The following is a 13,294-nucleotide window of genomic DNA, read 5'->3' as shown; positions in this document are numbered from 1 at the left end:
CGGCCCGCCGCGCCGTGGGGCCGCGGTCGTTCCGCCCGCACCGGGATCTGGAATGCTGGGAGGCGAGAACGGTTTGGTAGATGGAGCGAAGAAAACGCACCCTAAGCACACTTTGGGTTAAAAATGGAGAACTCCTTTGTGGAAGAAGTGGCTGCATCACTCGTGAGAGAATTTCTCAGTAGAAAGGTAACTTGTCTCGATTTTCTCCAGCAAGTACAAATGAGAATGGCACATGAAAAAATGTAAAATACTAATAATAGATTGAGGAATGCTGGGGGGGAAGGAGGGAAGGGGGATAGAACGACACAGGACTTCTTCAGCCTTAAAGCGGCCAAACATGAAGGGTAACAAGCCGGGAAGTATCAGTACTACATTTCCCACAAAGCCTTTCTATTGCTGAACATGGAGGCCAGCATCCGCCTTGCTTGGGAAAGCCCGAGCCTTCCCTACAACATGCCTGCAAAACCCGGGATTAAATCAAGAAATGCATTTTCAGGTGGTTGGTTTTTTTTTTTTTTTTCTCTCCTCAGTAATTACCCATCTTGCTGTTGTCCTTGTGTTTTCAAAAGGCACAGAAAAATTCCCAGGAGAAATATTTTTTTTAAAAAAAGGCAAATGGTTCTAGAGAAACTGGTAACGTTTCGGGGTTGGGTTTTGGTGGCTTTTTTTCCCCCCGCATTTTCTTTTTTAGCCCTTTTTTTTTTTGTATGTGCTTTCCTTTTAATTTCGGTTTTGATTTTACACTTTGTTGTTGCTGTTGGTTTTGTTGTGTGGGGGTTTTTTTCCCCCTCTCCTTCCCTCCCCCCTCTTCTCAGCACTAGCCTTTCAGACAGCAGATTATTTCTCGGGAAGGAAGGAAGGAAGGAGGACAGGGAGAAAAGTTAAAAAGAGGCCACTATACTTTTCCCAAACTTAATGCTGTAAAAGGAGTGTGGGACTGAGCAGAAGAAAAAGCAGTATCACATTTCCAAGTGAAAGCACCAACCACTGTGTACTTATGTTCAATCCTAAGGAAAAGCTGCTGATGTCCAGTCCTGTCAGTTCTCCCATGTCAGGAATGAGTTAGCTTGTACCAGAAATTAAACAGCCACTGTCTTACTAAGTGCTGCACAAGCCTCAATTTTCTTCACCTGTTTTGCATCCAGTCTCCAAATGCGCATTTTCAATGTTTGTGAGCAAAGCTGAAGCATTTGCCAACAGAATTTCAGATGCAGAATTCATTATTTGCCATTTACTGCCAGAAGAATGAGAGGCTCCAATCTGTCAGTTCACAGATTGCAAAGATTTTTTCAGATGAAAGACATACACATTTCTGAGTTAGATACATGTCAAGGTGAAGCTGAATAAAAGCATAAAATGAAGGGGAGTGCACTGCAGGTACACAGGCCATAGAACTTACAATACTAACACACACTTGAACTGCCACATCTATTTTATACAATAGACTCTGGAGTCAAAACAATAGTCCTTCGTGCTTCTGCACAAGCATTCCCCTGCTTCCCCCTAATCTTCAATATACATTGGAGCAAACTGTGATAAGGATCCTTTATTTACCACAATTTATCCATCATTCCCTAAATCTAAGCCATCAGATCCATGTGCAGAAAAATATATCCTTTCTTGTAACAATAACCCTTCATAGAAGGAATTGAGACTTTATTTCAAAATGGTGGTCTGGTATTGTACCCCTTATATTGGTTTAATGCACAATAAATCAGGCTGTCCCTCCAGAAAGTGAGATACCTGTACATTTTGTGTCTGACATGCCCATTTACGCTGACTAGACATTCAAACTAACTGAGGATGTTTGAAGCCTCCAAACCAGCTGACGCCAGAGATATCTCACTGATCTCCAACCCAAGACTGATCAGAGTAACTTCAATTCATGATAAAGGCTCTGAAACCACTGATAGCTGGAGCACATTTATGTTCAGACTTTGTAATTACCTATGTCAGAATCACATTTATGAAAAGTAGTCTCACATCTTGATGGAAAAACCAAACACAGTTATTTCTGGAACTGTTTATTCCTGAAGCCCATGTATTTGCTGGGGCCTTCATACTGATCAGCCAGCCTTACGAGGCAGTTCAGCAGCTGAAGTCACCTGCATGGAGGCCTTTCATCTTTTGTCATGCTCAGTAATTTCCATCTCACAGACAACACGGCCACTTTAATTATTTTCACATCTGTAGGCTCTAATAAGGCAAGATTGTACCATTAAAATACAGGTTCTAAGGGCTAGCTTGTTACTGATTACTGCCATCCAGAAGTTTCATATTACATCCAACGAAGTCATAGAATCATAGGATAGTTAGGGTTGGAAAGAACCTTAAGATCACCTAGTTCCAACCCCCTGCCATGGGCAGGGATGCAATGCAAGGCTAAAAGATTTGTTAAGTTGTACCATCCCAAGTACTCTAAACTCTGACACTATTCCTTCTCAGGGTTTGAAGAAAACCATCACCAGCATGGACCAAGAGCTTCCACGTTCTGAACTTAGCATCAATAACAGGAATGAACTTCGGAATGTCCTACATCTGCATTCCTTGTACAAACACAACAAGGTAAGGAAACAGATGGTGCTCCCCAAAAATGTGGGATCAGGTACCATGAAACTATGCCAAACATATCAAGACTGTAGTATGTCCAAATGGAAGAGAACTCCAGCTTGCATCTGGTACTGCACTGCTGTGGACACACTGACAGTTCTCTAAGGAATGGAGAGCTTAACATCTAGGTGATACTGCAGCTCATGGGATGAAGCAGAGAACCTGGCAGTTTGTAAACCCTTCTACAAACTGCAACCTCCAATAAACCAGGAGCAGTTACTCACTTTAGTACCTCTGCCATCATTATGGCTAGATTATTCAATTGTGGAAGTACCTGTACACGCCCACTTCTATTTGCAACTTTATTTAAGATCTGGCACATAAAATTATACTTCTAACATTTATTATTCTTTGAAGTGTAATATAGACTATTTGATGACAGGGACATCAACGGATGATTTCCATTTCCAGTTCACTCATGACTTAAGGCACCACGATGCTTTTGGTAAGCAGCATGAGGCTATTCTATAATAGATCACTTAAAAAAAAAAATCTCTCAGTGTGGTTCATAAAATCACAAAATTACTTGGGCTGGAAGGGACCTCAAAGACCAAGACCATCTACTTCCAACTCCCCTGCAATGGTAAGGGACACCTTCCACTAGACCAGGCTGCTCCAATCCCTGTCCAGCCTGACCTTGAACACTGCCAGGGATGGGACAGCCACAGATTCTCTGGGCAAGGGCAACCTCTGCCAGGACTTCACCACCCTCACAGGGAAGAGCTTCTTCCTAAGATCTCATCTACACCCCCTCTCTTTCAGTTGCATCTCTGTAGCAGAAATTGTAGTGGATTTTGTGTGTGTTTTTTTATAAATGAAATTCTCATGGATGCATGACATTTTCCAGAGGACTGTTGAAAAACAGTGTAAAAAGTAGAGTTTTGGCCTATAATTAAAGAGCTATGTCATGCACATGGTAAGAGTTCCATAATCCATGCTTCTCACCAAGTTCTGATAAAATAAATGACAAATACTGAAATCAGGCACTAAAAATCCAGTTCATTCTACATTCTTCTAAAGTTGACCAGGTAACATTAGAAAAGGTTTACCGTAGCACAGTTACCATACTTAGCAATGTTTCACAGAAACAAGGAATAATTGTAACAGGTTTTTTTTTTTCTGTATCACCCTTACTTCATTTAACACAGCAACACCTTTAAGCTCTCGACATTCTCCAGCTGATATCTTCTACTTTCCTGGGTTGTTTGTACAGTTGCATATGGGATACACCCACAGGCAGCTAATCCTAAAAGTAGTTAATATGTTCAGCTACTGTACAGTGTAAAAAGAATATCCTATCTTAGACTAACAAACAGTTTCAATAGTCACCAAGAAGTTTATTTTTCTTTTTGGACAGGCAAAGGAGAATCCACTGAAAACACTTCTTGAAATTATTACTAACTACTTCCTTGAGCACCGCGGGACATCCCGAAGCATCAGTTCAAGTTCTGCTCTGTCAGCTCCTCAAAGTAAGAGTTCAACATCTCCCCAACCCAACTTACCAGATGAAGATCACGTGCATGGGAGTGCCACTACACTCAATGGAAGCAGAACTCAAGCCCACAGGTACAGTCTTCTCTCTCTTTATCCTGTCCAGATGCTATTTTTCTGGTAAATTAAGTAAGGGAAGTAGTATTATAAGTTTTACCATTTATACCTTCAGCTACAGTACCTTCTAATAGTTATTCTAGTAACACAAAGCTTAAATTCTAGATTATTAAAATCCCCTAAGCAAGCCACCCTTTAAAAATGCTTTTATATTCCCTACCCATTACAAAGGCTGATAATTTTAGTTACATGTTTTGGTCACTGAAGGACATAGAAATTTAAGCTTTAATGTTTTGAAAGTTAGAAATATTTGAATTGATGCATATTCTGATGAGAAGTTAACCACCTGCACTCAAAATGCAGATTCATTCATGCCTTATATAGTCAAAAGCAAGGCCTATTATCTTAAATTCAGTATTGTTACCAACAGTACAGGTCCAGTTACTTCCATCTTGCAGAAGACGTGAAAACACATGTAACCAAATATTGACTGCTTTTCTTAGTGTCTCAAGGTGCAGTAACAGCCCTAACTGTGCTGCAATATAAAGCTTTTAAAACAGGCACAAAAGAGTAATTCACCTTCTCAGTCCTCTCAGGGAATTAACTTGATTTTCTCATCTGAAACACAGTATGCGCCAAGTGGCTATGTCAGAGTATCAGTGCTTGCAGAACCCCAGCAACTTTTTTGTTATAAAGGAAGAAAACCACGTCTTTTAAAATTGACGCTACGAACAGAGAAGCAACACTTGAAAAGGAGGCAGTGCAAAAGAATAAGTAGCTGCTTCTCTTTTTCAGATACAGGAGCTTTTAGCATGTTGACAAGTGCTCTCTCCCGTCTCATACTATCCCCCATCACGCTGCTGCAGAGCTTGTACATGCCTCATTTTCTCCCCTTCCCCAGGCACTGCAAATTGTTCCTTCCCCCCACGAGCCTCTCCAGCGCCCGCAGCCTTTTCTTACTACAGCAAAAAACCTTTTTATGAGAGGAATTCACTAATACCCGTGTGAACAGCAGCGCCCACCACAGTCAAACGGGCAACTCACGCCCCCTGTCTACCCCCAACAAAATGGCGTCTCCCTCCCCCCCACCTCAGGTACTTCTAGCCCGTCCGGCGCATGCGCGTTGGCAAATGAGCGGTTCCCTCCCATGCCCGGGGCGGCAAAGGGTGCGTTCGGTGCCTGTCCCGGAGTGGCGGTCATTGGGCTGGACGTGGTGCGTTATGGGACCGCTCTGCTTTGGACTGGAGGCCACTCTTAAGGTTTTAATCCTCCAGTGGTGGGGAAGGTGTGTGCAGGGTGGTTGTTAATTTGTCACCCATCCCTTCTCCCCCCATCACTGCAAGTGTGCCCTCCCTTACTATGCACACATACCTGTACACACATGGAAGGAATTAAAGCTCCACTCGCACAAGCAGCACATGTGGGTGATGGCAGTGGGATGTAGCATGGTGCTTTGAGGAGTACAGGGTGAAGTGGTCCTTCCCCCCCAAAAAAAATCAGATTTAAGGAAAATTGGAAATCAGAAAGTGAAAAGCAGGCACGCACCACCTTTCATGTGTGTGAGCTTACCCAGCCACATTGAGAGCTGCCATCTCCAGGGGAGCCAAAATGCTGTATTGACTTGCAGGTTTCCATCTAAATCCTGTGTGATTTTGTATCTTTTCTTGCCTTCATCAGCACCAGCCTAACTGGTTATGTCTTCCCAAGGTGGGAGAGGACAAAGTCTGCTGGAGGTGCAAGGGAGGAAAAATAGGGTGAATGGGTGTGATGAGGGAATGTGGGTTTTGGGGTCTGTCCTGGTAAAAATAAATGTTTGTAGCTGATTTCTTCTTTTGAAACCAGCGGAGAACCTGACCCTCAGACACAGGTAGGAACTCCTCGACAGGTGGCTCCATTTTTCCCTTAGATCAGGTCTTGTTCCAGCCATTTTGGTGGCAGGGCTATAGGAGAGGGCTGCAAAGCTGCCATAGCAAGAACTGTCATGGGTAGGCAATGGGTTGGCTTGGCCATGTCCGATTTTAGCCCACAAAATGGACCTGTGAGAAACACCAGCTCTCTGATCCTCCCAGCTATTTCCATCTGTTCTGGCCAAGAAAGTCAAGCATTAGCAGGTCAAACAGCCAGTGCCTGAAGTTAGTTTTAATTTCAACTACCTGGATAATTTCTAACAATGCTTTTAGGAGTGGAGAGTATAATCAGACAGTTACTCTTCACTTGGTACTTATTAAAGAGTCTTCTTTCCTCTTAAGTTACCTCTTGAAGTCTTTTTGAATGTCTGTAACAATTAAAACTATTTCTGAGCTGAAGCACTGTCCTTCGGCAGTGAGGGGTTACGTGGTCTTAGGTCAGGAGTAACAGTCCTCAAATGCTCCTCCCAGAGACTTATCATGCTGCCTTCAGTTATGTATACACTGTATCTTCACAACACCAGACATACTACTTCAGAAACCAATTTTTAACTGGTGAAATGAAAGGAATGTTTTTGTAGTACAAGATGCTTCAACTCATGGAATTGCTTTGCTTATGAAATAGGATGAAGAAAAAGATCCTAAAATGAAAAAAAAGTTCAGTGACAGCTATCGTAAACAAGGCTAACATTTGCAGGTTACACAGAATATAAATTTACCACTTGACCCAAAGAGGTCTCAGTGAAGTGGGAGCTACTCAATAAAAGAACTTCCATTTAAGAGTAATCTAATATTATGCAGACAGTGAAATAGATCCTAATGAAGAAAATTGGACTCATCATGATTTCTTACGGGCTCAAATAATGATTTTTTTTTTTTTAAATTCTAAATAAGAACATGATTTGTTAAAATATATTTGTAAGAAAGAAATGTGTATAGTGCTGTAAAAATGAAGTCTCAGATCCGCGGGAAACTCACCTGCATTTCAGAAAAGCTTGTTTATGTGTAGGAAAACAGCTGCAAACGTGTGAAGTACAAGCTGAAGGACCAGGCTAAAGAATATGAAAGAGGTCAGATGACAGCAGCATAGTAACCTATTGCCAAAGAAAAGCACAAGTCGTAGAATTGTAGAATCATAGAATAGTTAGAGTTGGAAAGGACCTTAAAATTACCTAGTTCCAACCCCCCTGCCATGGGCAGGGACACCACATAGAAAACCATGTCACCCAAGACTCCATCCAGCCTGGCCTTGAACACTGCCAGGGATGGATCATTCACAGCTTCCTTGGGCAACCCATTCCACTGCCTCACCACCCTCACAATAAAGAACTTCCTCCTTATATCCAGTCTGAACTGTTTAAGTTTGAACTGGAATACAAAAGTACATTTCTTTTTGAACTAAAGTAATTGTTATATATTCGAACAAAGAGTGAAAGGGGTCAGTAGAGTCAGTCTAAGTTAATGATAAAAAAAGAGATGTTAGAAAAGGTGTTACCAAATTTTGAAACTGCCAAAACAAAGAGAAGGAATGGGAATGGCTGGTGGTAGCTTAGGACCTGTTTGATATGATCTACATAGTTTGCTTTCTATGATAGTATGGTAAATATCGGAAGCATAAGATTAAAGGGCTACGGATATCATAACTGATTGCAACACATAATAATGATATTGAGATAGTGTCCTGAAGGCCTGCATATAGATGTGGAAAGTGATTGTATTTGAGTACTGTTGCTCGATAATATGTAACTTAATTTAACAGCAGTGATTTAATTAGCTGAGAGATATTTTCATTGATTTTATTGTGCATTTTTTTGCTGTTTGAAGTTCTGCCTTTTTCTGCCTTGTAGATGTGATGTTGAGAATTCACTAGATAAAATCTTGCCATCCAGAAAACATCAGCACAAAAGTGAAAAATGCCACACAGGGGCAGTACACAACAGTCACTTACTCTCTGACGGGGATAAGAAGTTAAAAGATAGTCGAGAAGATTTAAAAGCAGCAACAATTTCTGAGGACTTGAAATCCACAGTGAAGGAGAAGCCAAGGCCCAGGTCTAGTCTCATTGTCAGAGGAATGATGGCTGGACCAGTTGCAAGTTCACCAGAGGTGATTTTCAACACTTACAAAGTATTTGGTTTGGCCACAGATTTTATGTCTAACCTTTTGGGATAAAGTAATTTGCAAATAATAATAAAATTACTTTTACATGCTAATCCTTTAAACTGGCAGTCTGAAAATATGTGGTAAGTTAGAGAAGTGTTTCTAGTTAATGCAGAAATTCCAAGTGTTTCAGATAAAATCACTGTGTGCAAGTACCCTCTGTCTGTCTGTGGTCTTAGGTTACAGAATTTCTTTATAAGTCTTTTTGATTCTTGATACCTCTTGATGGATGGGATTCTCCATGTTCTAGAAAAATTGCTTTTTTACCTTAATGGTATCTATGGCTTTCAAAGTTTCCTTAGCTGTGGGCATCTCTTTTACTCTCTTTTTTTTTTTTTCTTCCCAAAATCCCACATTTAATCAGTAGCAGTTTGGAATTGAAAATTACTTTTAGTTAGAAATATGTTTCTTAATTGGTCCAATCAGACCATATTCCATCAGTAAGTGTTTTCAAAACACAGTTTTAATTTCTTGCCTCTTCATGCTGCTTTTATCTAGACAGGAACTTTCCCTGTGTAAAATGAGGATTGTAACAATAAGAACATTTTTGTTCTTATTTTGTTCACAGTTTTGAACAAATAATTTAGATAATACCAAAGAGCATATGGAAGTTAAATGAATTAGTTGGATTTTTATGAATATCTCTGATTTGGAAGTAAAAACTAGATACCTGTAGTGGGCAGTCTTTCCAGTAAAATGCCTTTTTTTTTTTTTTTTTCTGAGTTGGGTACAACCCCCAAATTAAGCTTTTAGATGTTATTTAGTTGATGTTCTTTGGTAAAAGAAAGCAGTTTTTAACAGTATATAGTATTTTTAATAGTACTCAAATTTTAAGTAAAAATGTACATCTGTCTTTTTATAGTTTTTTTAAAAATCTGATGTACTATATAACCTGATTCCTAAAAATAAACAAATTGCTTAACCCCGAAATCAGTGATAGAGCTTTCATTTTTTTTCATGCTAAAATTTTAATATATGTTTTTAATGGCAATTATTTCTAGGATCTGCAAAAAAGGAGGCTTTCAAAACGATCCACTAGCGTAAGCAGCGCAGCACAATTCAAGGCTGAAGAACATGAAGGAAGTGACCCGAGTGTCCCAAGTACTGATTTTCAAGAAAGCAAAGCATCTTCAACACAAGTAAATATGGGGTTCACATCAAAGGCTGTGTCAAGTTTACACACAAGTTCAGCCTTTGAAAAACTAAGAACTGTCCCCAAAGGTACAGATGACTCTTTTGCCAAACTGCTGACTGAAAGAGAGAGGACCAAGACAGAAGAAAGAAAATCACTTCCAAGCTTTGGTACAGACAGCAATGAGAAAAGCCTTAAAGTGAGTGCCCCTCACAGATATTCAGGGGCTGGAAGAGAGAAGAGAGAAAGATCCCTCAAGAAAAATGAGAGTCGATTGTCAGGCCATAGGTAAGAATATTTGTAATAATATTATACTAAAATGTTGAGGAAATTTGATGAAGGGCTAGGATTGACTGAAGTTTACCTTCTGATTTCATTGAGGGGGAGTGGCTGGAAGAGAGGAAGATACTGAAAGGCAGAGAAGTTGATTTAACTTACTGATTTTTGACATCCCAAACCACTCATGACTCCTTTCTTAATTAGTGGAGACACCCTAAAGGTGCTGTTTTCTTTTTTACTGCTTCAAAAGGGTCTAGTTACTAGTTCAGACTTAAACCAGACTGGATAAAATTATTTGGGAACACTGTGTCTGACCAAGGAATCTTTTGTACTAACTTCACTTGGCTGTAGTTGAACATGCTGACACTTCCTAACTTATGGAGCAGTAATTGTGGAGTGAGCAGAAAAGGAGAAGCTGGGATGAAAGGGGACTGCCCAGTGTACCATTTTGTGCAATGTACTGCAGTACTGTGCTTCATTGCTGTAGTAAATGACTTGTCCCTGGAAGTGTTAAAAAAACATGTAGAAAAGGGCCCCAAGTGACATGGTTTAGTGGTGGATTTGGCAGTCCTGGGGGAATGGCTGGACTTGATGATTGGTAATCAGCCTAGTTGATTCTGTGATTCTGTGATTCTATGGTTCTACTTGAAATACCTTCCTTCCGAGAACTGGTTTGGTTTCATCAAGAACAGAAGAGGGAGCTATTTCCTAAGCAGAATCCATCTAATCTGTTTTCAAAGTAAAATGGGGACATTCCTGCCAGACGGTTTGAGTTAAAGCCAGTAAAGCATTTGAATTCATGCTGAGCTCTGAGCTCCTAAAAACTCTCACTGAAATCAGCAGGACTGCTGATACTCCTGAAGTTGAGTGGAAGTAACAGAGAGTGGAAGTGAGCCTCCAAATAAACATTGACCATTACAATATAAGGCCTGGCTCTTGCAATATTTTTGTATCCCTTTGGCCAAATCCCGCAGTGTTTGAGAGCCTTTCAGGATTTGGCCAGAGTGCTTGAGCATTTTGAGGCATTAAAAATTACAATGTAGGCATGATATTTGTCTGGATCCTGTTCCATTCTCTGTTACTACCTGACACCTCTGACATAAGTGCTAATCTAAGTATGTAGATGAGTAGCTGAAAATACATATAGGATTAGCCATAGCTAGTTCATTCCTAGGCGCCTGCAATTCTGGTTTTGTTTCCCACAGAAAACTGAAGATGTACAAATCTTATTTTTCCTTCCATTTGCTGTACTTTTCATTCTCTTATATGCAAAAACAAAAAAACCCAACAAAACTATTGTTGCACGCAAGCAGCAGGCATCCATTGTCTCCACAGGAGAAAAAAAATGAAGTAAAACCACTGCTATGCTTCAAAAGACAGGCTGAATGTTATCGTATAAATGCTTACTAGCTGAGTGTGCAGAAATACCTAGCTCTAAATATGCCCTAGGGAAATACAGATCCACAGTATTTTGACTCGCATGTTTTAATGAAAGAAATGATCATGCTTTCTTTTCATCAACTGTCTAATTCTTAGCCACTGTATGAAGTGTGTGCGGCTGGGAAACTGTCAAGAAGCCAGATTTGTGACTTGATGTTTCAGTCTTACAGTATCAACATGAAATTAGGCCTCTGAATACCTCATTTCACATAGAAGTTTGTCCTCATTAAGAATTGGAGACTCTGTCTTTCTTCAAATAGATATCATTTTGATTTTTTGACAAGATTTCTTGACTTGGATTTCTGGGATGATCCAAATTAAATGCTTACCTGCAAAGAGGGTCTTTTAACCTGGGCAGAGTCTTGAATGGAAGTGAGGAAAGGTTCCCTGCCACTTAAATATCTTGAGGTGAGGTCAGCCCTCCCTTGAGCAGGGTGGTTGGACCAGATGACCCCCGGAGCTCCCTTCCAACCTCAGCCCTTCTGTGATTCTCCTTAATGCCGAATCCCCTATAAGAAGTAAGTATTTTGCACTAGCTGAGCACACAGAATAAAGAATGAGGGTCTATATTGAAATGGAATTAATAATTTTTAGGAACTGTAAAAAAATAAACAGTTGTTGAAGTTGATGCCAGACCTTGGATTAAGATCTTTCTATTGCTTTTCCAGAAAAACCATGGTGAATAGTGAGTTATTTGGGAAGGCTAAATGGTGTTAGAAGGTCAAGATTTCCCCATGTTCTGTAGTTTGAACAAACAAAATTGGGGAAAGGCAAGCAAAACCACTTCACAGCAGTTGAGAAAGAGTTCTTTTGTCTCCGCTACAGAGACATAGTACAGTTGTTGCTTATGCAGCTTTTGAAGTTGAAGTGCTCTCTGGGTTTTCCATGTCCCTTAATTCTATCAATGTGTGCTAGTGATGTGGAAACCCTCCACTTCTCAGCTGAAGAGTTTGTAAGTGAGTAAATCTGGGCTGGCCAGCTGTGTTTCGACTGGGCGGGTCCGCAGTGTAGTGGAACCACCTTACGCTGAATTAGTTGGGCAGATATTATCTGGAGACCTCAGTTTCACTTCTGGTAGTTATGAATAAGATGGAGATCCTGCCATGTTTGAACTTTTAGTTTCCCTCCCCAATTCCAAGAAAAATAGCATAGAAATTAGAATCAGAGCACTGAAAGAATAAAAAAGTATAAAATTGGAATCAAAGATCCAAGGGAACAAGAGAGCTTAGGAATCAGGACCTGAAGTTAAGGATATCTTGCCAATTTCATAGAAATTAAAAGGGGATGGCTACCATGAAGGCAAAAAGAAATGGGAATATTGTTATGTCAGAACAAAAATTTCCTCCTGCCATTAATGAGCAAATGGATACAGCAGTGAATCCCATTGTCTAAAGGCAGAGATCTATAATACAGTTTAAAGAACAAGGAAGATAATTGATTCTCCACTCATCCTTTCATTGTGAACAAGCACCCTACTTATCCGGTTCTTCTAATTGCATCTGACATACCCTCCTTTGCCTTGCCATCAGTCTTGGCTACAAAACCGAATGTGAGCTAGTGGTTTCCTTTCAGAAGCCTGCCAGTACAGATGGATATTTCAGACAGGAGGGACAGTTTTATGACTGTGTAGCTTGGCTTCAGATGCCTTTTCCAACCAGAACCTAAGTATCTCTAGTGCAGTTCATCTCCACCACCAGGAAAGTGACTGCCAGACAGTTCAGAGAATTTCTCTTCCTGCAGTAGTCTCTCAACTGAACTCACCTTCACTGAGCATTCTTTAGTGGTTCCCAAAATATCACGTATTATTTGGTAATAATAATTATAATAATTATTTGGCAATAATAATAATTTTTTTGTAGCAGTTCTCTGTATTCTAACACAAATAGGGTAGGGTTAGTAAATTGCCATAGATACCAAGTTCCTTAGTGGAACATTACTCATATTTCATAGAATCTTAGAAGTTACAGATGGAAAAGACCATTTAAGGTCATTTGTTTCTATGGTAGATTACTCATTACTTTCTCTATATATTTGCTGTAATACTTTTTCCAAGGGTTTGTCTTAGTACAGTCTTAAATGACTCAAGTGACACCTCTCCCCTGAGAATATATTCCAGCATCTAGCAGTCCTTAGCCTGAGGATTTTCTCCCTTATATTTACCTTGCATTTGCATTTTTTCTGCCATATTATCTATATATGATGTTAATTTTTGACTGAA

General features: G+C 40.1%; 1 protein-coding gene across 1 annotated transcript in view; it reads left to right on the top strand.

Annotated features, from left to right (window-relative positions):
• The first annotated feature begins 123 nt into the window (after window positions 1-123).
• Window positions 124-13,294, top strand: part of FAM188B (family with sequence similarity 188, member B) — a 30,829-nt gene continuing 17,658 nt past the window's right edge. Inside the window, exons 1-5 of the mRNA XM_010017136.1 lie at window positions 124-186; window positions 2,446-2,565; window positions 3,968-4,176; window positions 7,913-8,171; window positions 9,227-9,645. Of these exons, the coding sequence (XP_010015438.1) occupies window positions 124-186; window positions 2,446-2,565; window positions 3,968-4,176; window positions 7,913-8,171; window positions 9,227-9,645 (1,070 nt within the window). The remainder of the gene's footprint in view (window positions 187-2,445; window positions 2,566-3,967; window positions 4,177-7,912; window positions 8,172-9,226; window positions 9,646-13,294) is intronic.

This window comes from Nestor notabilis, unplaced genomic scaffold, assembly GCF_000696875.1.
Source record: "Nestor notabilis isolate BGI_N333 unplaced genomic scaffold, ASM69687v1 scaffold2906, whole genome shotgun sequence".
Lineage (NCBI taxonomy): Eukaryota > Metazoa > Chordata > Aves > Psittaciformes > Psittacidae > Nestor > Nestor notabilis.
This window is presented reverse-complemented; position numbering and strand designations above follow the sequence as displayed.